General features: G+C 32.6%; 1 protein-coding gene across 2 annotated transcripts; it reads left to right on the top strand.

Annotated features, from left to right (window-relative positions):
- Nucleotides 1-17,958: 17,958 nt before the first annotated feature.
- On the top strand, nt 17,959-21,136 carry LOC128181386 (uncharacterized). 2 transcript variants are annotated; one of them, XR_008243312.1, is made up of 3 exons: nt 17,959-19,384; nt 19,520-19,741; nt 19,881-21,136. XR_008243312.1 is itself a non-coding variant. In XM_052849778.1 (2 exons), the coding sequence occupies exons 1-2, from the start codon at nt 18,937-18,939 to the stop codon at nt 19,606-19,608; spliced, it is 537 nt and encodes a 178-aa protein (XP_052705738.1). In that variant the 5' UTR covers nt 17,964-18,936; the 3' UTR covers nt 19,609-19,857. The 2 variants fall into 2 exon arrangements, 1 of the variants encoding a protein (XP_052705738.1); XM_052849778.1 differs by lacking the exon at nt 19,881-21,136 and having other exon boundaries at nt 17,964-19,384; nt 19,520-19,857.
- Nucleotides 21,137-23,382: the final 2,246 nt, after the last annotated feature.

Raw genomic sequence — 23,382 nt, 5'->3', positions numbered from 1 at the left:
ATATGCATTATGTACGTGTATGTACATGTATTTGTAAAAAAAAATACAAAAATATTGCATAGCCAACCGATATTTAGACGTCATGTAAAGAGTTTCTTTAAATAAATTGCAATTTCCTCGGAGAGGACCATTGTTTTTGTTTCTTATCCTTTTTTGTCAATACATGTAGTTGCATTTATTCAGATTTATTTTGGTTTTAGATTCTGTAGATTCTTATTTAAACGCGAAGAATGCATATCCGCGTAAAATCGCGAGAAGCAACCCTCGCGGATTTTAAAATCTCGCTTTTAATTTTCAGACAGTATAACAAAATATTGGTGCTCGTGATTTTATATTCTCGCGATTTGATACAAAACAGCGGAATTGCGGAATTAAATACTCACGTGGAAATTACAGTATATGATACGACAAACATCACACTGCTATTTTGATTTCGGTCCTGGTATGAACCCTTGGCTTGGCCGATACCGTCAGTGGCGAGTCACTACAACACATCGCCCTATAATGTACTAGTAGACAGGCCAGTAAATACAAGGTTTAAGCTCCTACTCCCAGCCAAGTACTGATATTTTAGTTCCTTGGGTAAACGTAAAACATACCCTGCAATCTTTTCTTGTCATAAGATTAATAAGAACATTGCAAAACCTGATAAAATAATCTTCTCCAAATACATAGAGCATCAAACTATTCCTATTACAGACAGAAGGATAGTGAAAGTTTACGACTGCCATCAGTACAACAGTTTGCTGACATCAGTATATAAATAGTGCCTGTTTTGAAGGGCAACAGATCAATTCGACACTCACGAGAAAACCAACCGACACATAGTGAAAGTCGACAATGGTTTCAGAGGGGTGTCAATTTCAACTATTGCCCTCCTAAACAGGCGCTATTTATTTTATTATAGTTAATGTCTTAATTTCAAAGATAACTTTACTGCTCTGAATTTTTTTAAATAATTGATCAACAAATTAACTTGAATTATACGTACGCGCATAACTTAAGTGCATGTAACAATTCAATGATTCGTTGTGTTACCCGTTGCCTAACGCTGAGGTTAATAGAGAAAACTATAAACTGCATCAAAATAAAATCAGATTTATACAGTATACTAATTACAGCATTTGTGGTTCAAATTTCCTGAAGAATAAATGTCTGGTTAACGTGGCAAATAAAGCCCCTTTCACAATTGGCGCACGAGCAGAAGGACAAAATGTTCCTGCGACCGAAAAAAATAGATATAGCTCGTAAACTGTTGCCAAAATAATCAAATATGAAAAATTACTCGTACGAAACTCGCACGGTTGAGAGCGACCGTTGTGCGATGTAAACGCATTGTATGTTGCGATTAATCTTGCGTCTGGATGCGACTGCTGTACAATGAAAGCGAGTGTTGTAAGATTATGCGATAGGATCGCACGAGTGACCAGATGATCGGACGATTAAACGTTCGCAAATGCGATAGGACATGCGGCGCTCGTCCGATCATGCGTTTCACCGTACGAATGTTCGTGCGAGTCAGAGGGGGTATATATATATATATATATATATATATATATATATATATATATATATATATATATATATATATATATATATATGTCCCACCTGTTTGCTAGAGTCTTCAGAAGAAATGGTTGTTCAGAAGATACAACAGTCAAAAGCAAGGTCAATTGTGGCCTGAAACAGATACCCTTATACAGTGTATACTGTATAAGGGAACTATTCGTCCCCGTTTTATTTTCGCTCATTTCGCTCTTTTTGTCACTTAACGGATTAAAACTTGGCGAATTGCAATGTCTTACATTATTTCTCTTTTAACACAACATTGTTGGGGTGAATTCAAGACGAGCCAAAACCGTAAGTAGTGAAAATGTCACAGGGCAAAAATAACCCTGTATCCAGTATATACTAGTGGCAAAGCATGTAAACTGAAACCGATAAATCTTGCAAAGATCGTTTACTTAAACGTTGCAAGATCACACGAGACAAGTTGAGCAACAGTCTTATGGTCGCACAGCAGACGCATGAACAGGTGCGATTTATTTTACGATCTTTAACAGTCGTGCATCGTTCTTGCGAGTACACAAAACGCTGTAAAACGTTCGTATTAATGTTTGTGCGTTGCATTGCGATAATTCGTATTGCATTTGGTCGCGTCTGAATAGTATGCATGTCCACTATTTTGAGGAGACTTGATGCGACCACAAAATCGCATGCAACGAATGCGAGAGTTCGTGCAACGTATGTGATAGCTCGTGCAAAGATAAAAAAAAAAGATCACAAAGTGTTGTAAAGTGCTCGTGCGCCAACTGTGAAAGGGGTTTTAAGCATTTTTAAATTGTTTCATACAGTTCAAACTGTCCTAAAAATATTATATGAGCTATATATAAAATCCGCGCGGATATTAATGCCTAGCATTTAATAAGGAATATAGAGTACTGTGTAATCAATAGAATTCATGGTGGCTCAGCTTTCGTGGTTTTCCTTAGTAGCCCTCCCATACAATATCACATCCTCGACGAAACCAAATTTAGAATTCAAAGAGTAATTTCTATTTAATATGAAGTAATGTGGCAAGGCCAGTTTTTTTTTGTTCACTGACATTAAAATTGAAACTGGAAAAGTCATGGTAACGAGATCACTAAAACATTGTTGAAAATTCGTTGAAATTGATGGAGGCATTGTACAAGTCTAAGACTGCGCCAAAGAGAGCGGCCTTAGGCGGAACACAACTTGTATTGATCATAGGGAACATAGATCAGGGTTCAAATTAGGCAAATAATTTAGGAGACTTTCTAATTTGTTTTTGAGATATAAGATTGTCATTTATGAGGTCTGGAAACTGGCCGCTTGTATGTGTAAACAAACATAAATATTTTACTCAAAAGGTTTAGAAAAGTATTTTAAACATATTAAAATAGTCTATATATAGACTCAGAACGTACGGATCCTAAGATTTAAACTTTGGTTTTAAATATGGTGCATGTTGTCCACGCTAGAACTCGAACATCTCATTGTTACTATTAAACAACCAAATATGTTGTCCATACTACAACTCACACATATCAATGTAACTTATAAACAACCGAGACAACCAAATGTTCATGCTATTAGCAATATCCTATTTTCTTTATAATTACCCTGTTGTGAATCATAGGCGTACCCATCTAATTTTGTAGTTGACGAATTTTAAGTCTATAAGTCTATATAACTATACGTTTACCCTCTAAACCATAAAATCAACATAGTGGGTAAACGTATATAGACTTATTATTTGTCACTTACAAAACAAGATGGAGTGCGCCAAATTTCGATAATGTAAAACAATAAAATAATATATTTTGACTACCCCCTTTCCTTTAAATACCAAGTGAAAATGTTTGAAACCATCAACAAATCAGATTTTTTTAAAAAGTTTACATTTATGATTATTGCTTATCAAAATTGATGACGATTTGGCACTTAATGCACTTCCCCAATCACAAGGCTTAATATGACAATACCTTAAAGTATCACCAGATCGTTTCAATGATTACTATATATAAAAACACTTATGGTAGAATGTAAAAACAATATACAACAATTGGCTGAGCCATTTAAGCTGAGGATTTTGGATAAAATACACCATGACAAAACAATGTCTGGTGTAGTTTTGTTTTTAATTTTCTGCGTTTTCTGTCCTGGGAGTGTTTATCTTCCAGAAATTTTTACAGGAATCTGTTCGTAAGTATTTTTGTTAACAATGTTAACTCTTTTAACATGTTTTTATATATTACCAAATCATGTCCGCAACAATAAACAAAACTGCTATGAATACCTACCTGTTACTTCAGCTACAAGGTCGGCCTTACCAGGTACACAGGTAATGTAACACTGATACTGCTATCCATGTGATTTCCCAAAATATATTAATTTTTGTCCTCCGATAATTTTCGTATAATTTCATTGTTAAGTTCTCCAACCTGATAAAGAGAGTCTGTAATCGCTGTACATTTATAAGTATACCATTTAATTATGTCAAATGTTTGTATATGTATTCTCTAAGATCATTTATTGGGTCAAATTAAATGGTTGGATCTATCTTTTGTACACATTCAAAAGCTAAGGCTTCGTCTTTTATGTCATTTGCTCGCAAATATAAATTCTTAATTCCAGAAACTCTCCTTAAATCTTGAGAATGAATAATGTAATAATTTCAAAATGTTGCTCAATGTAATACTAAAATACACGGGTATATAAATGACTCGATGTGTCACATTTGGAAAAATACTATATGTTCGAGTTCTCTTTGTGATTTTAGTCTTTAACATGTAATTCTTGTTTCAAATTGATTGTATAATGTTTTTGATTTTGATTTAAATTCAATTGACAATGATACGAGCAAGTTCCTTAAGATTTCGTCGGGAACTGTTAATGACATTTACAAGTTTAGCTTTTTTTAAAAAGCTTACCGTCTTTAGAACAAACCCTAAACAGCAATTAGTTATCAAAGACAGTTTAATTCTTTTTATATAAATGTCACCTTCCTCTACATAGCATGGCGAGTGAAACATTTTATGTCATGTGTCGTTTAAGCCTTCGTGTCTAAAATTGAGAACTGCGTACCCGAGCTTGTAAGTTGTGATCGACTATAGGGTAAAAGAGATCTTAGGTAGGATCGTAGACTGATTATTTTTATAAAATCAAAGTTATCCCACTGCATTTATCTATCTGAGGTGCAAATAACTTTACCGATATTAGACATACCGCATCAATTTTTTTTATTTTGTATAAATATTTGAATAAACAATGCTAAAAGAAAAACAAATAATTTCAATAGATATTATAGAATATTACTTTCAACTAGTTGGACCTGAAAACCAAACGGCTGAATTTCATTCATAGCAATTTTGTATTGCTTTTTCGTTTTCTCACTTTTAAAGATTTGAAATCTACGAAATTTGTTAAGTCGTACATGAAAAAGATCATCAGAAAATTATCTCCCTTGCGCCGAACAGTATTTCAACCAATGAAATAAATGTAAATTTTTACATCATGTATTTTCTACCAATCACAAAGGAAAGGAAGTGGACAACACGGAGACTGTAAATTATTTCAACTCTTTATACCGTCTTCCAAGGAAGACGGTAATAAGAGAGGACTATACATGATTTGGGCCAAAAACGGCCCCCTAAAATGAACATCATCATCATTTGTGTAATTCTTTGTTTTCTTTGCACATAGATATATGTGATGTATATACATTATGTTCATTTTGATTCAAGTGCCCACAATTTAGAAATATGATATCATAAAGACAACATTTTCCCGCCATTTTTGCATTTTAAGCATAAAACAGCTTGTTTCCAAGCAGTTTTTCTTTCAGAAAACATAGAGCGCATGCTTGAACAAACAAAATATTTTAATCAGAGATGTAACTAGCCAAGACTAATAACTGACAAAAAAAATTTCTTTGTTCAAGCATGCGCTTTATATTTTCCATTCGTAAAAAGACAAAAAATATGTCAATTTTCGACTGATTTTAATTGAGTTATAGAAATAGCGTCACTTCTGACGTCATGCACTGCAAAAGAGTACAAATAAATAGTGAAAAATAAATTTTATATAAACTCTTCTAAAAAAAACCAACATTTTATTGTTCCCGAAACACTTAAAAAAATGACGAATAATGGGGGCCAAATTCTATTCATATCAAATATAGTTCTTTGCAATATCCTATTGACTGACAACGTAAATATACCGGCTTTTCTTGCCTCTTTTATGGATATTATTTTAGGATTTGAATCAATTTTCAGAAAAACCAATTCTGCCATCAAATGTTGTAATAATTTCGAGTTAAATGAAAAAAGAACCGGATGTGTCGGTAAGTGACATGCATTTCTTGACTAATTCAATATTTTAAACGTCGCCTAGTTTAATGTTTACTTACCAATTTTTTTTTATTTACCTTTATTGTGATTTAGAGTTTATGAATTAATTGGTATGTGCAGAAGTCTCCCTAAATCTTAAGAGGGATTGATTCATGTGACTATCAGCTTAATCTATTTGACCTGACTATTCAACTTTTAAAGCTAATTAAAGATACATGGATTTTTTCCTTTACTAAATAATTGTATATAGGTATAAATCTCGTGTCTAAAAATTTAAGGTAGTTCTGATGTCATTTGGTAATATGTTGACCAGCTAGCTTCCTTATAATAAAATGGCTATTGTTCTGTTTAATAATCCCGATTCTTTGCAGAGTGTGACCCTGGGTATTTCGGAGACTGTAATACGCCGTGTCCTCCGGGCCGGTATGGCCAACTCTGTGAAACAGAATGTCGGTGTCAGGTCCAACAGGAATGTCATCACGTGACAGGCTGTGTGGATGGTAAGAGTAAGCGGATGTCTACCCAAGATATACTCGTATAACATTGGTTGGAGTATTTTGCGCTTTTTTATAATCCGCTTCGCGGATTATAAAGCGTAAACTGCCCCAACCCAGGTTATACTCGTATAACTTGGGTAGACATTGAGTTCATTTCTTTAGGAAATTAATCTCGTTATTTCTTAAATTGGATATATATTCCAGTTATCTTGTTTATTTCATGAAGTTACGTATGATGAATTTTAATATTAATTTATCAATATGGACCTCACTGAGACCATCTTGGTTTTGTTGCAGTTATCACCCAAGCACAAGTTTCGTTGGCAATGAGTTGTTGGCTGTAAGTATTTTGATCTTACTCGTAGATTAACAAGTATGGCAAAAGCAAAAAAAACAACGTCCTTCCCTATCAAATTTGAAGCGCATATTGCAGACCAAAAATATAATTCCTAACTTCTATTATTTCGGTCATCGAAGAGATCAGATTCTTCATACCAGGCTTAGACTTAAATGCAGAACTTTAAAACATCACCTTTTCTGTCGCAATATAGAATATATATAAAAAAACAAAAAAACTACTCTGCACAAGCAGTTTACAAATTTATTTCAGCATCAAAACATTTTCAAACATAGAAATTTATCACACATCCTACATCCTCTCTGTTATTTTACTCACCCTGCATCTTATTTATTCCAATAACGCATTTTTTTCATATACGTTGTGAGTTTAGACGTAAATTTTTCATAATCGTGATTACAAAGACATTAAAACCTGGGCACTTCAATGATTTATAATTTTGTAAATATTATCTAAGGAAACGGATTAATATAAGTGTTTACTTGTTTCCGAATCCTTGTTTAATTATGTATCATTGTATATATATGTTTTACGTTGTATTCATAATAAACTATGGTTTACACCAACAAATATGGCGTTTTACAAAAGTTTATCAAAGTAATTGTTGATTTACATCCCACTTTCATCATTTTTGAGCAAATGGTTTTTCAAACGGTAAGTTGTGTTTATACGAAGATACAATGACTTGAAATTTGAATGTTAAAAGTGGTATGGCACGAACACGGTATGGCACAAACCACTGGGATAGCCAAAGTAAAGCGAGCGCTTCAACGGTCAAAGATTTGTATTCCGATGGAAACTGTTGATTGACTTCTATATTGTGCATGTATTGTGTCGTTTTGTAGGAAAGGTAGAAATGAATGCTGTCTTAATAACTTCTTGGATAATTTTGCTAACAAATGCACAGATATAAGTCAAATATATTTAATCATATATCATATAAATCTATCTAAAATTGAAAGGTGCAAGATAATAACAGACTATCACTCCATGTTTTTGTAAAAAAAAAAACTGTTGATAAGTGAATATATACTGTGGTTTCATCAATATTCGTTGAATACCAATTTTCGTTGATTTCGTTTGTAAGTTTACCCACAAAATTAAATGTTCATTGAAATGCAATTTCTATTAACATTTTGTATTGATGGGGTCATTGACCACGAATTTACATATCCTTGAAACTGTGATTTTCTCTTTATCTACGAAAATTGACACCCTTGAATATTAATGAAACCACAGTGTGTATATATATATATATATATATATATATATATATATATATATATATATATATATATATATATATATATATGTATATATATATATATATATATATATATATATATATATATATAATGTAAAGTCTTAAGAGCGATCGGCGGCAGTGTCATTACCTTCCTTAAGAATTTTAACTAAAACTGTTTAAAATGTAGCTGGGTTTTTTTTTATAGTTTCTTGAGTAGTTTATTAGTAGCGCTAAATTTTGTTTTCTTTGTTTTTACCAATGTAATTCATTTCTTTTGTCGTGAAGAAGGGACTGGTTGTCCCGAAAATTTAACAAAATGTATTGTTCGTGTCGTTAGCCATTTTTAGTGCATTATATATTCAGCTTACCGGCTTAGTATCTATATATTAGATCTGACACTTTAATTAAAGATGCCTAGTGTAGTTGATTCTATCCAACACTTTGTAGTGAATTCTTTTTCACTAGCACACGTCCGTAGGTATAACTATATGTTACTAACTACAGCCTTGAACAGAGAAACAAACATCCTTCAGAACATCCTTGTAAATAGCAATCTTAAATTAATGGTTTTCCATCGCGACGGTATTTTTATTCGAAGAGACAATGACTTGAGATTAGAATATTAAATCGCGGAATGACATAAACCACTGAGCTAGTCTACATAGAGCGAACGCTTCAGCGGTAAAACATTTATATTTTGATGGAAACTGTTAATTGACTTCTAATTATATTTGTTATAACATGTTATTTTGTAGAAGTAAAAGTGGGTGCTGTGTTAATTACCGCTGGAACAGTAAAACTAACACATGCATAGGTATAACTGAAATACATTTAATTATCTTTCACTGAAATCAAAAACAATTTGAGAGGTTGAAAATACTATCAGAATAACAATACATGTTTTTGTTTTAAAAAAAATCTCGGAGAAAACGTACAAAATGGTGAATTCTATTCAATCTCTTTTTTAGCGTGTAAGGACGGATGGTACAACGTAGATTGTCGTGACCGATGTCCGTATCCTTTCTATGGACATAAATGTGGATCCAAGCGTGATTGTAGTAATGAGACGTGTGACCATGTGACCGGCTGTTACAACGGTAATTCATCTAAGACAACAACTGGCAGTCAAAGCGTAAAAATTATATTTTTTTATAGTTAAGAAAGAACACATTTTTGTCAAGGTTGGCATGTCCCACTCATGTACGACCTTTTTGTATTATATCAGCTGTCAACAAATTGAAATAGTTCTACAGCCACAGAGTTCCTCACTTAACCATATGTTAGATTTGTTTCCTTGTCATTTACACTTGTTCTGCTTTGCACAATATTTTTAAATCTCTATGCTAAACAAATTGCTTATTGAAAAAAGAAATTCTGGTCTGGCGAGTTCCATGCTTAACTGTCAAAAACGATCCGAGTGTATACATGTTTTACACGTGGTACTGTAGATGTAGGGACAGTATATTGGGAAGGAAGTTTAAAATCAAAATCATTTAAGGCCACATGGGTTGTTTACATTCGGTCTTGCTTCTTCTGGTCTTCTGACCATGGGGCATAAAACTTGGTCTAAGTTTAAAGGTCTGTGGGACTGTATTCTTCTTAGGACAATTGTAGTATGTTTCAAAATATTAAGTTATCGGTTTTACAAATAGCGTTTGCTTTCTCTATCAATATAAAAAAGAATCTTTTAATGTTTTGTAAAGCACATGTAAATGTTTGTGTTATTAAGATAATACTTTGTGGCAAAAATATTGTGTCATCAAAGTATGATGAAATCGACATTTCAATTATTATAATAATAATTGATTCCACGACATCTATATATCATGAAGCCTAAATATGTGTGTAAGTGATATCATCTTTTTTACGGCTTAGTACAATGAATCATCAACAAGTGAAAGGTTGAATGAGGTTGTAAAGTATCGTTCGGATCCTTTCTTTGTCGTACAACTTTATACCTTGTTTTAATTGAGACCACAGGTGCTTGAGTACAGGATCGACCCCTCCCCCCTTTCAACCCCCCACTCCCAAGTATAAAGACCCCGGAACTTTACTCTTTTTAAAAATTAAATTATCCTTTTATAACATATTTTAATCTAATTCATTTATTAACTGCCCTAAATTAACAAATTGAAACATTTTTAAAGATAACTCGTAACATTAATTTCTTGATTTTTCTCTTTTATGTCTTCCATTGTAATGCACTCAGTATGAGTGCCTTCTTTTAGATTTTCCAGTATCCAAGACGATAAAAAAAAGTTTTCAGTTCTTCGCGGCTTGATTAGAATTCATACTTCTAATGGATTGTACATTTCGAGTTTGCCATTTCGTAAATCTCTTACCTTTTCATTGTTCTCGTGTACACGCCGAACACTTATTGCGTGGACCCTGAGGTCCACGCAGAAAATATATAAGCGAGGTTAAACCGGATGCTATGGGGAAAATTCAGTCTGCGCATGAGCTAGCCTGGTTCCTATGCGTAATGGGTAGCTCAGGGAACCAGGCTAGAAAACGTTTATCTGAATCGGGATCGGGATTCCGTGCCATATGCACACATAAGTTCAAAGGCGCTGTAATTGTAAAGTTGTCGGTGAACAGTACAGAAACAAAGTATAAGTTTAAAGAAATGATTGGTATGTGATATGAACTATCAGTATTATGAAATAAGTTAATGTTAAGCCGAAACTACAACATGCATCAACTAGCATAATTTGCAATGTTTTGTTGTTTTCCGAATACACATGTAACTTTACTTTTATAGTAGGCAAGGCTAGAGAGCTTCCCGATTAATTTTTTTTAAGCATTTAAGTATGATTGAATAATAATATCACTGTACGAAAGTTAAAATCTCAAGAAAAAATGCATCAAAATATGAATTTTTTAATTTACACAAAGCTGTCACTGCATAATTAACAAAGTAGTGCGAATCGTAATGTGTGCACAAATAGTAGAATTCACCGAATGCCTGATACTATACATGCAAACTTCATTCATAGATAGATCATAATTATTTTAGAAGTATGAATCCTTTAAATTCTGAGATAAAAAGTCAGGGCTATATATACATACATGTATACGTAATACAACGTACAAATTTAGTGGTTAAAAGCAGAGGGCTAGAGTCGGTGGAATCTCTAATAGTCTTAAGGTGTCACTACAGTATTAAATTTTACTATATATTTATTGCACAACACTACATAAAGATTAAAAATTGACAACGAACTCCTGAAAAAAATACTCTTTACATCTTTTTAAACAACGCTTCATTTACAATTTTCTAGCAAAATACACTCGTGCATCCAGCAAGGCGTGAGACTTTGTTTACCTCGAAGTTACACATGTGCGTGAAATCAAGCCCGGGCCTTTTCACCCCCCTCCGGAAACAACACGCATCAAAAATTCAAATGACCTCGCATTATTACAAAAATGGGATAGTTAGACCTCTTACACATTGTTTTTCATCTCATAAAAAAATTCAGCTCCTGTCGCGTGCGGCAACGCCCCGAATTCAAAGGAAAATTCGGGAATTATTTTGGCTCAGCCATGTTTTGAAATTCTGTTATGACACCTTAAGGCTTTCACGTTTTCGTTGGAAACACGTGCAAATGGTCCACGTATTGTAGTCTTTTTTTAAAGGACAGCAACTTGTCTGTTTATGAGCGGAGTTATCTTCCTTGCGATAAACCCTCACTTCCGTTTATTCTAGATACTAGCAACTTGTCGGTGAAAATTGTCCTAATTTCCCCGGAAATGAAATTAATTAAAAATGTAATAAAATGTACCTGTAAATGTAATTAAACGGGCATGGCATGCAGATATTTAGAGAAGGGAATTATCGGGCTACGACATTTTTTACTGGTAGATTTAGTTTGATAGTTTGATAGTACATTTCAACAAATATTCATCGGTAGTGCCTCTAGGCTGGCAAACTAAGTTCGCCACCTTCTTGTATTAGAGTGAATATATGTAGAGGTTTAATTATTTTTTTTAGAGGGTTTTAGGTAATTTTGTGCAATGAATGTGTAAATTAGATTAGAAATATGTCATACAAGGATAATTTGATAAAAAAAAATAATAATAAAGTCCTGGCGGGGGTCTACATACTTGGGGATGGAGGGGGAGTGGAAGGGGGGTCGATCCTGTCCTCAAGCACAGTTACTTGCCTATATCCCAACATTAAACATTGCAGTAAAAATGATATATATGTTATGAGTTAATTGCAAAACAAAACTCAAAATAAAGATACAAAACATTCCAACGATCGAGATCCTATGATAAAAAATAGTGTTTCCGCTTAATTTCAATATTTTAAAATAGATCACATTCAAAAGATAACACCCATAGATCTTAAACAACAAAGATTATGTTGTTTTGGATCATAAACAAACAAAAAATAAAAAATTGAAAACATACCGTATGAATTCGAATAACTTTTATTTGTAAATACGCAGTTAAATATAGGAGAAGAGGATAGATTTATTTTCGTGTGTATGTGCTTTTATCGCTGAAATCTCCACGAAACTGTAATTATAATTGAAAAAACAATTGTCACGTTGCAAGTTTACATTTGAGGGTCCTGGATGCAAGCCTCAACACAACTTGTAATTTTTTTCGTCTGGACAATATCAAAACTGCTCAAATTTACAGACAGAAGGACGCTTGTTAAAGCCAACAACAAGACAACGAGGTTCGTATTTGTAAATTTCGTCAACATCAATCGGATTCCAAGTCAGGATTGATTCTGAGTTGGTACATTCGGCATACTGTATACAGGGTTATTTTTGCCCCTCGTTTATTTTATTTCGTTTTTACTACGTTTGCAAACAATTTTACCCGTCTTAAATTCGCCCAAATGCACTTATTAAAAGAGATATTATTTGCAACATTAGAATTCTCCCAGTTTTAAATTCGCCCGCTGACAACGAGGGCAAAAGAGACAAAAATAAAACGAGAAACGGGGGGGGGGGTATTTCCATGTATACAGTATTTATGAAATTTACACACTTTTATCATCCCTTAACAGTTCTACAAAGGTGAGGCAGACATCTTTATCGACATGTTTTCCGTATGTTTTTAATTCTTATTAATACAGAGAGTGGGGGGGGGGCTTTCTTATCGAATTGTGGAAAAGAGGGAGAATAATGGGAGATTTGCATAATAAACATGTAATTCTTTTTTGTCGAAAAACATGCAAAAACACCATATGATCTAATTAGATATGTCATTTTTATTGTGAAATTGATCAAAAATCTACTTTCATAAATTTTTATACCAGGACAGATTGATAGTATTCCTTAACCATTAATATGTAAACAATGAACAGATTTCTACCATAAATGCATAAAACGTTAAAGCTGAATATAAGAGGGCATCTTTTACATGAAATTCTTATTCAGAGCAGTGATGAAAATTATAATGTAATTTGACCTAGGGAACAAAATTTAAATTTAAAGATACGACGCACTTATTACCTACTTACTGGGGGATTTTTTTAGTTTGTTTTTTTTAGGTTTAAAAGATGTTTATTGCAATTTCCTGCTGCACATTGTTTCTGTCTCTTAATCTTTTTTTTTTTATCAATAAGTTGTTTTAAATTAAGATTAGTTTTGGTTTTAGATAAATAATAAGACAAACACCACTCTGGTATTTTGATCTCGGCCCTGGTATAGAACCTTTACTTGGGCTGGTACCGTCAGAAGTAAACTACAACAGCATATCACCCTTTAATGCAAATACTAGCAGCCTTTTAATATTTTAATGTCGCAAATAAAAAGCAAATCATGTGATACCCTACAATCTTTCTTGTCATATTTAGAAAGAGTTATCTCTCCTTCAACGCCAGTCATTCCTCTTTACTGACACCAAAATTGAGACTTGAAAAGGATTGGTAGCGAGCTTTGCATCGTTTAGAGGCTCTGCTGAAATTGATGGACGCATTGTACAAGTTTTAGACTGTGGAATTGAGAATGATCTTTGGTGGAACATAACCTGTAGTGATAACATGTGTCATGGAAACCTTAGGTCAAGGTTGGTTCGAATCTGGCAAAAAATGAAGAGGAGTTTCTATTTCTTTTTTCAAATTCATAACAGTACTATTAATGGGCTCTGGATACGGGCCGTTTTAAGAAACAAACATATTAGTATTAATGTTTAGAAAATTTGTTAAACATATTTAAGTAATGCCTATTTTTTAAAAATCTTTTTTGTATTTGGTTGGTTGAAACCGGGTCCCTTGGATTTGCAGACCACCAACTTTTTAATATACATTGGGCATCCAAATTGTTTTGTTATTGAGATTAAGTTACCATTTTGTTTATCGTAGTATTTTTGTAGGTATTTACCTTAGGTTTATTCAAATTCAGGAACCGGTAATTATGATCACTCGACAAAAATTATCCAACGAATTTATAGTTCCTGATCTCTGAATCGATGGTTATCAGCTTTCTCCACGTACTGGTGAAGAACTTGGTTGTATCACTACACAGGACCATACATTCATTCTGGAAATGCTGACTTATTATGCTGCGGCCTACCAGTTATTTGCATATGAAATGATTACTGCTCTTGTTAAGACCAAGAAGACAATTTTAAAGGACCTTTTTAACAGTTGCAGACAATACTTTTGATTTCAAACTATTTCATCACAAAGAAAGATTTTTTTCTTATGAAAATAGCTATTGAATTTTAAAATCATAAATAAATTGAAAGTGTTGATTTGATAGAACTAAAAACTATTTGTAGATTCAGTTTGTAGAATTAAAAACCATAAAAAGTCATTATAATTGCAGACAAGTATGGTTGGGACTTTGCAAGAGATTACAGAGATGACTTATTGTCACTGACAATTCTGAAAACAATTGACGTTTTCTAAACAGAGGACAAAACGCAAAAGGTTTGAAAATAACAGTTAGAATAATTTTTTTCGTGGCTATTGCAATATAGAAGGCGTTAAATTACCATACCGTATTGTAAGGTTAATGATGTTGTTTGAATTTGTATCATACGCCAATTTTATTTCCAATATTTTATTAAGGTTTTTGCTCGAAATTTATGTATTACTGATATAGTATTTTGAATTTTAGGTCTACGTTTAGCACCATACTTGTACATATCCACTCAACCCCTGAAATCATTAGTTAGACATTGGGGATAGGGGGTTTCATAAAAGTACTGTGTTCATATCACGGTTTTGGTTTTTGCATCTAGCTACATGTCTTGATATGCTAGATTTGAGTTTGGCAGGTTTTATTCTATATAAAGAAAAGAGTATCTGGGAATCTCAGCATTTTATTGAATGGCTTGGGATACGTCTATAGGTTCTTTGAATATATCATCGCTGAAAGTAATCAAGCTTTTTGGGCAAAATTAAAGATATTGTATTTAACCCTGTTACTCTCACTCACAGAGCCTTAGTAAGTACTGCAGACAAAATTGTTTCTTTTCAGCCACGTTTAGGCAATATTTACTCGTTAATGAGTTTTGCATATGCTTAATGCAAATTCTATGTCGTAGAATTGTCCCATTTTTACGACAGAAATTTGAAAGTAATACGTTTGGTTGTTTTATACCACAAAGGATAGTGTGCACAGATGCAAGCAAGTTTGTTGGGACAGGATTTACAGTGTAGTGCGCAAAAGTTTGTGTACATATATTGTGGACCTCTGGAAAGACTTTACATAGCTCTATCTGAAGAGTAATGAAAGCTATGGAACTAATTATCTTGTTTCTGCGTTGTAAGACATTGATATGAATATATATTTCCCATGTATATTCAAAAACAAGATATCTTTAGAGGTAATGGATACCATAATTGGAAATTGAGCTCGCTGGCTATAACAGCAAAGTCTTTGATTACGATGATTGGTCTATTTCAGATAATTTTTTCAATCTTTAAACAATCTTATAACGTAGATTTACTATCTGATTTTAATAATCATTAAGTCCATTTTTTAGCATTTTGGACTCATGTTACCCCTGGATTTGATGCTTTATCTTACAAAATAAAGGATTTCAACGTATACATTGTACCCCCGGTATGTTGGGTATCTATAAGCTGTAATAAACCATATGTTTCTAGCAGATCTAGAGCTATGACACCATTGTTGGATGGGACAATTTAAATCGTTTGTGTAAATAATTATGAATATGTTAAACCTAGATTTTCATTTGTGAAGTAAGAATATGTTTGTATGTATTTAATTGACTATGATACAATAAATTTAACGTTTGAATGTAAAATGTTACATAATAGAGTGAAACAGTGTTTTAATTTTCCTTACATGCTTGGTTCGTTGCCGTTATATTGTTTAGAATATTTGAATTTTTCTAAAACAGGTTTCCCTAAACGTGGCTAAAAACAGTTCTATCAGAGCGTAAAACTTACCTGAATATGTTATAATTTTTCTATGTTTCAAAATTGGTATATAAGTATAACTTGAAATTTTTGTCGGAATCTTTGTTTTCATTATAAAGATCCTATATGGTTAAAACTAAATTATCTACTTCTGTCTCAAATGCTTTTATATACGCTATTCCGTGGTACTTGTACTGAGACACCAAACATGTTTCCAAATCCATATAGTAAAAAACTTATTAAACTCACTGCAAAAAGTGGAGAGCGCATTTTGGCCAAACCTTGTTTTAACGAAAAGAAACCTAATACCGTAGAGATTATTGGAAAACATTTCAAATCATTTTTTATCTCTGTTTAATTTGAGAACTTGACTTTCATGTAATGTCTTTTTTTTTCACGGCATCTGATGTGATCTATGCATAGTCAAAAGTTTGATTATGATTATGTTATCAGTATGATCAATCAGGAGTTCAAAGACAGACATTTAAATGTACATGAGAGGTATCTCTGTACATATCGCAAAATATGATTTCCCTTTCTGTCCTGTTTTGTATTTAAAGGTTATCTTCGTCTGGCGTAAATTAAAAATGACTAGGATTAATTAATTATCAATTTTACACCTGTTTGGTTTAAAAGTAACAGGTCTAATAGAGTATGCTTAATAAATGAACCTTTATAATATATGTCTGTGAGAGAGATTTTTAAGAGCAATGTCAGACAGAGTAAAAGTTCAAAATTTGGAGTCCTTTCCTCAGATAAAGGGAAACAACAGCTGCAGCAAATGTAGACATTCCGGATAAACTGCTCAAAGCCAATTGAGGATGGAAGTGCGGGATTTCCAAATATAGCTTCTTGTATGTTAAAAACAATATTTACAATATTTTCTGTCTTAAAAAAATTCAGATTATGACAAGTATAGTTTATGATTAAAAACTAGTTTTAAAATATTGTATAAGAACAGGAAATGATTCATTGTGTTCAACTGAGCGAAGCAAAATAAAGTATAAATGAATTTCTTTTCTTTCTTTTTTTTAAATTGAAGTTATAAGTTTGGTTGGTTCTAACCGGGATCTATTTGATTTTCGGACAGCCAGCATTACACCGAGATTATTTTGTTATGTTTTTTTTAGATAAAGGTTATTATTTTATTTATCGTAGGCAGGCATTTGCTAAAGGACTATTTAAAAAAAAATTATATCGGTAACTGTAATCATTCGACTTTCAAGTTTTCCTTAATTTCTTGCTTTAATTTTTCTTCTGTTTTATGAGTTTTTGTCAATTTTATTTTTACAAAATAAAAACGAAAAAGAACAGAAATCATCATTTTTAAGATAAAACTTGTAATCTAAACCAAAAAAGAAGGCTATTTCTTTCACTAATTCAATGATTACCTTATGTATATCCATTCAACATAAAGAAAGAGTAGAACAATGAAACATAAGTTTATATATATCTTTTATCGTAAAAACAATCTCCGTATTAACGAGATAATTAACTTAATTAAATTTCATAATTAACTCGGAATAACGATGTCTTTTCTCGTCATAACAAAATTATTAACTTGCAATTGTAATAACGATATTGTTTGTTCCCGTTTTGCACACATTAGAAAACAGGTATCGGAAAAAATGTGTGCGAACCGGGACCAGGTGAGTTAATTGATATAGTCTATATCACAGTTCCTGTGAAGAAAATTAACAATAGAATAAATAAATCATATTGCTAGTAATTGATTTTTACATTTATTTTATGTTACAATATAAGTTGCATAAAAGCACATTTACATAATAATTGAAATCCATGTTCTTGAATATAATTTCATACATTACATTGGTCATAACCATTTTCATTTAGTTCTTCAAACTATATAATGATTATTCCGAAAATTTTGTACATGTGAATATAATTTCATACATCAAATTGGTCATGAACATTTTCATTTAGTTCTTCAAAATATATAATGATTATTGCGAAAATTTTCTACATGTGAATATAATTTCATACATCAAATTGGACATGAACATTTTCATTTAGTTCTTCAAAATATATAATGATAATTGCGAATTTTTTTTACATGTGGTGCTTTTCTTTAACATACTGCCTTTGGGAAGAACATGATTATGAAAATGTTTATGAAATATAATACAATTTATTACATACTTACTAATAAATACAAAGTTTTTGCATATGCGATACAGCTAACTTTAGAACACCAGTATCAGTCTCCGGGGCTGATACGGATTCTGCAGGGCTGATATCGATCTACAGGGCTGATACGGATCCGTATCGCACCCCTTGCGGAACCACTCTGGTTTTAACTCTTTCAGAAATGGGCCGTATTGTAGTTACTCTTTTCAGAACACCTCTGTTTTTTACCGCTTCGGCGTTTGTGTACATTTGCAGACGGTAAAACTAAAATGGATATCAATGAAAGAACATTTGAATCGCTTGGAAATAGACTTAGTGAATTGGAATACATATTTAGACTCAACGACACTGTAAGTGAAAAAACTGATTAAGTTACGCTGGATTTGTTAGATTCGAATCTAGGCCTAAGTGTACAGTCTGTAGATGAAAACCTCGAACTTGTAACGTTACCACCTGCTGGTATGCCCGATGTTGAAAGGGAAACTGTGACAGACACACAAGAAGATTCTACATTTGAGTTTGTAAAGGGCCTTCAAAATACCAATACGCGTAGAAAAATTGAATTTGACTTGAGGAAATTTAATGATTACCTAACAAAGAACGGTGAACACAGAAACCCGGAGGAAATTCCGGTTTATGACCTGGATATGCATTTGGCAAGATTTTTCACGAATGCAAAGAAAGCAAGCGGCGAGGATTATGAACCCGACACGTTAAAGTCTATTCAAGGGAGTGTAAACCGTTATTTGGCTGAGAAGAAGTTGAACATTAACATCATTACGGATAAGGAGTTCAAACATTCTCGCGATGTACTTTTGTCAAAACGAAAGTTGCGTCGACAGCTGGGAAAGGGAAATCGTGAAAAACGAGCAGACCCCCTAACGCATGAAAAGAATCTTCTTGGAACTGGTAATTTATGATTTAGTTCTGACCCACTAAAACTTATATTTTTTAATGATAAATTGTCAACAAGGAAAAAATACAAACTCATCAAAAACTCACAATGTCTTTTTCGACTAAAATTGTCTTTGAAATTGTTTTCAGGAGATCCCAAGTCACTGATAAATGTTTTGTATCTTAACAACACAATGCATTTTGGAACGAGAAGCAGAGCTGAACATGTCAGTCTCTGATGGGGTGATGTGCAGCAAAAGGTCATCTCGACTGGAGAGGAATATTTAGAATATAGAGAAAGATCAACAATGACAAGAACTGGGGTCATAAGTGAGAGTCGGAGTTTTGCACCAAACATGTTTGAAAATAGAGGTACATATTGCCAGATTTATGAAAACTTTATTTGTTAACCTGAGATTTATTCCTGAAACCTGAATAGTTTGAATGTTCCATAGATTAGTGTATGACTCTCTATACATAAACTACATATTATATGCTTTTGTCGTTCAAGATAATCCGCAATGCCCTGTTTTAGCGTATAAAGAGTTTGCCAGGAGAAGACCAGAACAGATGAACAACCCCGAGTCGCCATTTTACTTAGGAGTTTCAAAGCACCCTGAAAAAGCTTGGTACGTCAACCAACCAATGGGAAAGAATACGATTGGCAACATTGTGAAGGTCACGTGTGAGGCAGGGGGAATCCAAGGAAGAAAAGTTAACCACAGTGCAAGGAAGACAGCCATTAGTTCCCTAGTACATGCTGGTGTCCCCCCAACCATAATTCAGCAGCTGTCCGGCCATAAGAATGTTAACTCTATTAATAATTACAGCACTGCCTCCAATGAAAAACAGAGGCACCTGTCTTCTATTTAATTCTTACAAACTATTCATATAGTTGCTCGGAACCACCAGTCACAGAATTCGACAGTTCCTCTTCATCCCTTGATAAATATAGCTCAGCTCTGCCGTCCACCAGTGTGGTGCCTTCATCAAACACTGACGACATCATTCATCAAACACTTACTGAAATAAGTTCTTATGAAAATCAACCCATAATGAAAGAGCATGTCTTTGGCAATTTTAGGGGGGGGGGGGGGCAATATTTCTGGCAATGTTATATTTAACTTCTCTTCCAAACAACCAAAATCCCTTAAGAGATGTTGAGTCATCTACAGTGATTCAGAGTCAGATTCAGAAAAAGGAACTAGATCTGTGATATCTTGTAAATATGTTCAAATATTAAAAGTGAAGTTGTGTTATAGCTTTAACTGTGATATTTTCTTTGTTATAAAATTTTGTTATTGTCAAAAAATATGAAAGATTATTTGTGTTCAAATTGTTTGTTAAGTTTACCAGTAATGTGTTAAATTTTGTATTTATACATGTATCATATTGTTAAAAATGAAATTTGAATCATTTATGTTCATAAGAAAAAGGAACTGGGTCTGTTTTATCTTTTAAATATGTTCAAATATTAAAAGTTAAGTTGTTCTATAGCTATAAATGTGATATTTTTTTTTGTTTTTAAAGTTGTTTATTGTTAAACAATTTGAAAGATTATCTTTGTTCAAATGATCTCTTAAGTTGCTGTTTGTTATAATTGTGTTACCTTTTGTCTTTATACATGTATCATATTGTACAATGCCTTTTTAATCACTCAGATCCAGAACAGCTGTCGAACTGCGCAGGTACAGACTTATTTGAAGATTTGAAAATCTGAAAAAATATGAAGGGGGCTCTTAAAAATGAAATATCATTTATGTTCATATTCTCTGTTTTAAGTTTTGTTATTAAACAAACTAAATTGTTAATCTAAATTGTTTTTGTTTTCTGTATGTTATTAGTCAGTATGTAATGAATATAATAATAAATGCCCTTTTCCATATCACACCCTGTATCAGCCCTCGGGCTGATATTGGAATCTCGGGCTGATACAAGGTGTGATATAGAAAAGGGTATGTAATATTCTCTATGTATTGATAACTGTTGAATTCAATATCTAAACCGCCGAGCTTGTTGGGCAAGAAAGTAACAGCCAACCAAAGCATTAGCCATGATGAACCACTAAGTAAGAGTGATGAGTTCAACATTGTTGTATGCTGAATGTTATTTATGCTCCAAAATATAGTCACCTTATTACTTGATGCCAAAAATAAATGATAATGATTATTAACATTTAGATGGACACTCTATACAAGATAATGTCAAGCTTGGATAGTAATCTTCAATGAGATACAGCCATTTGGAGGCATTTTGAATCGCATCGCGACCATCGGACGTTTGAAGTGTCATATGATATGTATTTAAATAAAAACTACCCTATAGTCATATGTCATCAATTTAAGTTTGAATAGAAAAATATCATACATTAATATTAATTATAATTCTTTTTTCTTTGCTAACATTAATTGAGGAAATTAGTAAAAAACGCTGTTGAATATTTTTCATTTATGCTGTGGCGTCAATAATCGAAGTAAATTGTGTGAACTGTGTAGTGATAAATCGGCAATTTCATATGCTGGAAGAACTGTAAAGATTTTTTACAAAAACAATCAAATGTAGACCCAATTCATGCATTTTCAACCCTCTTCATTAGGGGTTTATAGAATCAATATCAAAAATATTACTTTTGTCGTAATGTTTTGTGCCAGTTTAGCTACTAATTTGAAATAATACAGAGTGACCCGCAATATATTACTGCTGTGATGTCGTAAGAACTACTGCCAAAATCGCTACTTCAAAGATTGAAATATTTTGTGACAGTGACAAATTAAAATATGCTTCCTTCAGTGACGTTTAAGCTGTTTTCCTTACATAATGTCCTTTCTATTTATATCAAACAAATAAATATAAACACGCGATTTACATATTTTGTAACTACATTGTAAAAAGAGATTCGGAAATCCTTAAATGACTGCAGATTTCCGTCTTCATCCTATATTAATCAATTATATCAGCTTTCAAATTGGCTTTGGGTCGACATTTTTTCCTCAATTTATTCAGTTTTTTATTTAAAGTAAATGGACAAAAATGTAAAAGTCACATTATCTATCGTTATATTTCTTATCCATGAGCGGAAATTTAAGGATAAAAATATCATTATCTATACGATTACATCACTGTGGTGAGGAAAGCGGAAACAGGCAATATGGTGGTTGCAAAAATACGGAAATAGAAAATACAACAGTGACAGTTTAACCAAATTAATGCTATGCCATTTTATGATTCTAATCGGGGTTTTTTTTACATTCAAGTTATCTATGTAGAAAATTTTCAATAACGTAAACAATACAATAATATATTTTGACAATCCCTCTCCTTTAAATTACAATTGAAAATGTTAGGAACCATCAGCAAATCTGATGTTAAAACATGTTCACTTTTAGGACTATTGCTTATCAAAATTTACACACAGAACATCTACCTAGGGAGGGGAGAAAAATAGGACATGTCTGCTGTCCGATCCTATTTCAATTTGAAATAAAATATATTTTGACTACTCCCTTTCCTTTCAATTACAAGTGAAAATGTTAGGAATCATCAACAAATCTGATGTTAAAAAAGTTTACTTTTAGGATTATTGCTTATCAAAATTGATATATTTACATTCCACACATTTTTTGCTTGTAAAGTGTGTTGAAAGCTACGGCAGTTATAACACTGTAATACACACATGCAATATGGTGGTTGCAAACATTCAGAAATAGACAGTACCACAGTGACATTTAACTAAAGTAATTCTATGCCATTTTATGATTCTAATGTGTTCTTTTTTTACATTCACGTTCTCTATGGAAGAAAAATTTCAGTAACGTAAACAATAAAATATTATATTTTGACATCTCCCTTTCCTTTTAATTACAAGTGAAAATGTTAGGAACCATCAACAAATCTGAAGTTAAAAAACGTTTACTTTTAGGATTATTGCTTATAAAAATTGATACAACGTGCATCTATCTAGGGAGTATTGTTTAAACTAAACTGATCTATCTGAGAAAGGACGAAATGGCACT

The sequence above is a fragment of the Crassostrea angulata genome, chromosome 4, assembly GCF_025612915.1.
Source record: "Crassostrea angulata isolate pt1a10 chromosome 4, ASM2561291v2, whole genome shotgun sequence".
Classification (NCBI taxonomy): Eukaryota; Metazoa; Mollusca; class Bivalvia; order Ostreida; family Ostreidae; genus Magallana; species Magallana angulata.
Note: the sequence above shows the minus strand (reverse complement) of the source record. Positions and strands in the feature narration are given on the sequence as shown.